The sequence below is a fragment of the Nothoprocta perdicaria genome, unplaced genomic scaffold (genome assembly GCF_003342845.1).
Source record: "Nothoprocta perdicaria isolate Ctin4 unplaced genomic scaffold, notPer1 scaffold_237, whole genome shotgun sequence".
NCBI lineage: Eukaryota > Metazoa > Chordata > Aves > Tinamiformes > Tinamidae > Nothoprocta > Nothoprocta perdicaria.
Window position 1 is genome coordinate 72520 of NW_020455463.1, and position 5469 is coordinate 77988.

A 5469-nucleotide genomic window follows, 5' to 3' on the forward strand; every position below is an offset into this window, starting at 1 on the left:
GCCGGCGCGCCCGCGCCCCAGCGCCGCAGCACCTGCAGCAGCACCTCCACCGCCGGCGGCGTCACGGCCGCCAGCGCGTTGCGCTGCGGGGAGCGGCATCGTGATGGCTTCACACCGCTCCAGCACCCAAAATCCCCTTGTTTCAGCCCGAGGCGTTCCCACCAGCACCCAAAATCCCCTTGTTTCAGCCCACCAAGATGCTCCCACCAGCTCCCCACGTGCTACGGATGCAGCCACCAGCTGCAAACCAACCTGCAGCGTGCGTTGGAGCGGCTCGCTCCGAGCTTGCTGCAACACTGAGCTAATTCTAGCGTGGTTTTGCTCCGCGTGGATTTAGGGAGCTGCTCGGAGCTGCGATGCTGGTGCTTAACCAGGGACCTTTCCCTCAAGGGTATCTCAAACCACTCCCGGCTCAAGCCGCGACCCTTTGTGGTGAATTTGGGCCCGCATTTCCCGTGCCGTTTGGGGTGGCTTTTGCAAAACCAATGGGTTGGTGCCCGGGGAGCATCTCCCACCCGGCGGGGATTTGGAGCCTGATTTCCGGCCCTGTGAAACGCTCCGTAACGAATGGACCCGGGGGAATGCAGCCGCCACGGCCCTTGCTGCTACCTTGTCTCCGGAGAGGATGGCTCCGAAAAGATGGATGAGCCGGAGCTGGAGGGCATCCGGGAGCTGCACGCTGGCTTGGAAACTCTCTGTGAGAGGAGAGAGGATAAGATGGAAAATAAAAGCCATATATCTGCTCTGGGGTCATGTACCTACACCCGGATGATGTAGCTGTCCCTGGGGCAACATATCTGTTCCCAGATCCATATATCTGTTCCCACTCCATATACCTGTCCCGGGGGGGTCACATACCTTGGAACAAGGTGCCGAACTCGGGGGGCAGCACGGCAGGGCTGAACTTGTACTTGCTCTTCTCCGTGGCGCTGACCACTTCCCTGCAAGCAGAGGGATCCGTGGACATCCATTCCCGCCAGGATGCCGGTGCCCATTCCGGCCGGGATGCCGGTGCCCACGGCGGGCGCCGCTCACCCGCTCAGCTGCCGCCTCCACGTCTGGTAGGGGTCCAGGAGGCACTCGCAGAGGTGCAGCGCGTAGGTGACCGCGCTCTCCAGCGCCGGCAGGGCGCCGGGCTCCGGGGCGCTTTGCAGCTGCCAACGGGGAAAAGGAAAAATAACCCATGGAAGGATGAGGCCGTGGGAGCGTCCCGTGGGAGCAGCAGGGATGCGGCGCCTCTGCACGCTCACCTGGTGCACGCAAGCGCGCAGCAGGCCCAGCACCTCCGGCATGAAGCTGGGCGTCTTGTCGCTCCGCACGTTTTCCAGGTTCCTGGAGGATGACGGAAAGCAAAGGGGAGAGGAAAGGGGGTGAGCGTGGCCAAAGGAATCCCTAAAATCACCTCTTCTGGGAAAAGCTGAGCCGGTGACCTGGGGCACCCTGTGCTGGGGCTCGTTCTGGGTGTCCTCCTTCCAATACAAAGAAGTTGCCCAAATTTTCCCAAACTGCAGAGGTGTCTGATTTTTCCCAAACTGGCCCTTTTGCAGGGCTAAATCCGCCCCCACTCCGGAGCTATCCGTCCCCACTCCAGAGCTATCCGCCCCCACTCCGGAGCTATCCGTCCCGGCTCCAGGGATCACCATCCCGGCCTTATCTCCAGCTCGCAGACACCCACGGGAAGCGGAGGCGGGAGGGGGAAACGCGGCTTGGCGCGGCCCCGGGCCGGTGCCCAATGCGCCGCGGTGCCGTACAAACCGCTGCTCACCGCCTCTTCCCGCCCGGACCGGGGGGACACCGAGCGGCCCTACCTGGAGATGATGATGAAGAACTTGAGGAGCAGCAGGGCCTGGGCGAGCGGGGCGGCGTTGGCGTCGCCGCGGGCCACCTGCGCCGCGCACTGGCCCAGCTGCTGGCTCAGCACCTGCAGCACCTCGCGCGGCAGCAGCGGGGTCTCCGAGGGCGGCTCCTCGGGCCTGCGGGCGGGCGGGAGATGGATGGGGCCATGGGCACCACGGTGGCATCGTGATGGGCACCGCGGCGGGCACCACAACGGCACCGTGGCGGGCACTGCAATGGGCACTGTGATAGGCATTGCAGTGGGCATCACGATGGCACTGGGATGGGTAGGATGACGGGCACCGTGATGGGCACCGCAACGGGCACTGTGACGGGTACCACGACAGGCACTGTGATGGGCACTGCGATGGACACTGTGACGGACACCGTGAGAGGCACTGCAATGAGCACTGCGATGGCACTGGGATGGGTACCATGACGGGCACCGTGATGGACACCGTGATGGCGCTGCGACGGGCACTGCGATGGCACCGTGATAGGCACCGCAATGGGCATCACGATGGGCATCATGATGGGTACCATGATGGGCATCACGATGAGCATCGTGATGGGTACCATGATGGGCACTGTGGCGGCACCACAATGGGCACCATGATGGCACTGAGATGGGCAGTGCAACAGGTACCGCGACGGCAACGTGATGGGCATCATGATGGGTACCATAATGGGCATCGCGACAGGCACCACAATGGGCATCACGATGGGCACCATGATGGCACTGCGCTGGGCACCATGACAGGCATCGCGATGGTAACGTGATGGGCACCGTGATAGGAACACAACGGGCACTGCGATGGGCTCTGTGATGATACCGCAGCAGCCACCGCGACGGCAATGTGATGGACACCGTGATGGGCATCGCGATGGCACCGTGATGGGCACTGCCATGGCACCGTGATAGGCACCGCAATGGGCATCACGATGGGCATCACGATGGGCACCGTGACGGGCACTGTGATGGCACTGTGACGGCAACATGATGGGCACCGTGACGGTACCGTGATGGGCACCGTGACGGCAAGACAACGGGCACCGCAATGGGCACCGTGACGGGCATCGCGATGGTAACGTGACGGGCACCGCGACGGCCACCGTGATGGCATCGGGACGGTACCGTGATGACACCGTGGTGGGTACCACGGTGCGCACGGCGACGGGCACGGCGGCGGGCGGGCGGGCTCACCTGCGCGGCTCCAGCGAGTGCACGGCGATGGCCTTCTCGAAGTGCATCACGAAGGCCTCCAGCCACTGCCGCAGGTAGCCCAGGTCCTTCTGCAGGGAGGGCACGGCGTGAGCGGCGCTTTGGGGGTCCCGGCAGCCCCCCAAAACGGGTACCCTGGGCTGGGGGCTGCCGGGCAAGCAGGGCACCCCCCCACGCCTGGCACTGGCCAATCAGCACCTCGAGCATCCCGCTGCGCTGAGCTGTTGGCCAATGAGAACTCAGAGCATCCCCCTGCCCCGAGGCACCGGCCAATGGGCACCTAGAACATCCTTCTGCACCGAGCTGCTGGCCAATCAGCACCTAGAGTAACGCACTGCTGAGTCCCCAGCCAATCAGCGTGCAGAGCATCCCCCCTGCCCTAAGCCAGCAGCCAATCAGCACCCAGTGTAGCCCACCACTGAGCTGCCAGCCAATCAGCACTCAGCATAGCTCGCTGCCTCGAAAGCCTCTAGCCAATTGGCCTAGAGAGCACCCTGTCCCCTACAGACAGCAGCCAATCAGTGACAAGTGTGGCCTCTCCTCCATCTCCCCCCAAAGGTGCTGGCCAATCAGCATCAAGCAACAGACTAACACCCCAAAACCTGGCCAACCAGCACACAGAGCATCTTGAACCTCAGGAACCGCTGGCCAATCAGCACGCGCAGCAGCCCAGCTCCTGAAACCACTGACCAATCAGTACGTCAAGCAGTCCAACCCACGGAGCTGCTGACCAATCAGCACGCAGAGCAGCCTGCCCTGAGCAGCCGCTGACCAATCAGCACGCGGAGCTGCTGCTCCGCCAGCCGCCGCCAGCCAATCAGGGCACGCGTGGGTACAGGCACCCGGCCCCGTTGCACAACCGCCAGGCTGCGCCGGTGGCGCAACACCGGGATTCACACCCGGCAGCGCACAGGCGGCCGCGACACCCCGCGGTGGGCACAGCACCCCGGGTGACCCCAACACCCTGGGGTGACCCCAACACCCTGGGGTGACCCCCAGCACCCTGGGGTGACCCATGTCCCTGTGCAACCCGGGTGACCCCCAACACCCTGGGGTGACCCCCAACACCTTGGGGTGACCCATGTCTCTGTGCACCCCCAAGTGACTTCAACACCCTGGGGTGACCCACGTCCCTGTGCACCCCTGGGTGACCCCCAACACCCTGGGGTGACCCCCAACACCCCGGGGTGACCCACCTCCCTGTGCACCCCTGGGTGCCCCTCAACACCCTGGGGTGACCCCCAACACCCCGGGGTGACCCACGTTCCTGTGCACCCCTGGGTGCCCCCCAACACCCTGGGGTGACCCGCAACAACCTGGGGGGGCCCAAAACACTTTCGGGTGATCCTCGACCCTGTGCACCCTCGGGTGACCCACAACGCCCCGGGGTGACCCGCAACGCCCCGGGGTGACCCACAATGCCCCGGGGATCCCCACATCCCCGTGCGGCACCTGGGGGATTCCCTGTGCACCCAGGCGGCACCCTGGGACGTCCCGCGTCCCCATGCAGCACCCTGGGGATTCCCGCGTCCCCGCATGTCCCTGCAGCACCCCGGGGTGTCCTGCGTCCCTGAGCATCCCATGTGGCACCCTAGGGTGTCCTGTGTCCCCACGGAGCACCCAGGGGCATCCTGCATCCCTGCACATCACACACGGCACCCTGGAATGTCCCACATCCCCGAGCGCCCCACGTGGCACCCTGGGACATCCTGCATCCCCATGCAGCACCCTGGGGCTTCCCGTGTCCACAAGCACCCATGTGTCACCCCGGGGTGTCCCTGTGGAGCACCCAGAAGCGCCCTGCATCCCTGCACATCCCACATGACCACCCAGGATGTCCCACGTCCCTGAGTGCCCCACACGGCACCCTGGGACATCCTGTGTCCCTCTGTCGCACCCCAGGGTGTCCTGTGTCCCCAAGCGTCCCACGCAGCACCCCAGGGTGTCTTGCACCCCCATGCAGCACCCTGGGGTGTCCCACGTCCCCCCCATCCCCATGCAGCACTTTAGGGCATCCCGCATCCCCACAGGCCACCCTGGAGCATCCTGCATCCCGATGCAGGGTATCCCACATTCCCAAACACGCGGCACTCCAGGATGTCCCCGCACGGCACCCCAGGGTGCCCCACGTCCCCACGCAGCACGCCAAGCACCCGCAGGGAACCGCGGCCGCCGCGTCCCCCCGCTCCGGGTCCGGTATTCCCGGCGGTACCTGATCCCGCGGCGGCTCCATCGCCGCCGGCCGAGCCCCGTGGGGCTCCGGGAAGCGGCGCCGGGAAGGGGAAACGGGAGCGCGCAGCCGGACCGGCCCCGGCGGGGGGACCTTGCTGTTTTCTACCGTTTTTTTTTTTTTCTTAAAAGGTCTTGTGCAAAATTAAGTGAAAAAAAGCGAGTCAGGAAACGCCGAGTCA

The 5469-nt window shown here is 65.0% G+C and overlaps 1 protein-coding gene across 1 annotated transcript in view; it reads right to left on the bottom strand.

Moving 5' to 3' along the window:
- The window catches only part of NBEAL2 (neurobeachin like 2), a 23465-nt gene that overhangs the window by 14598 nt on the left and 3398 nt on the right, over nt 1-5469 (bottom strand). Inside the window, exons 2-8 of the mRNA XM_026039669.1 lie at nt 3041-3129; nt 1809-1973; nt 1251-1332; nt 1036-1154; nt 859-941; nt 610-695; nt 17-83 (exon numbers count right to left, since the gene is read on the bottom strand). Coding sequence (XP_025895454.1) covers nt 17-83; nt 610-695; nt 859-941; nt 1036-1154; nt 1251-1332; nt 1809-1973; nt 3041-3129 — 691 coding nt within the window. The remainder of the gene's footprint in view (nt 1-16; nt 84-609; nt 696-858; nt 942-1035; nt 1155-1250; nt 1333-1808; nt 1974-3040; nt 3130-5469) is intronic.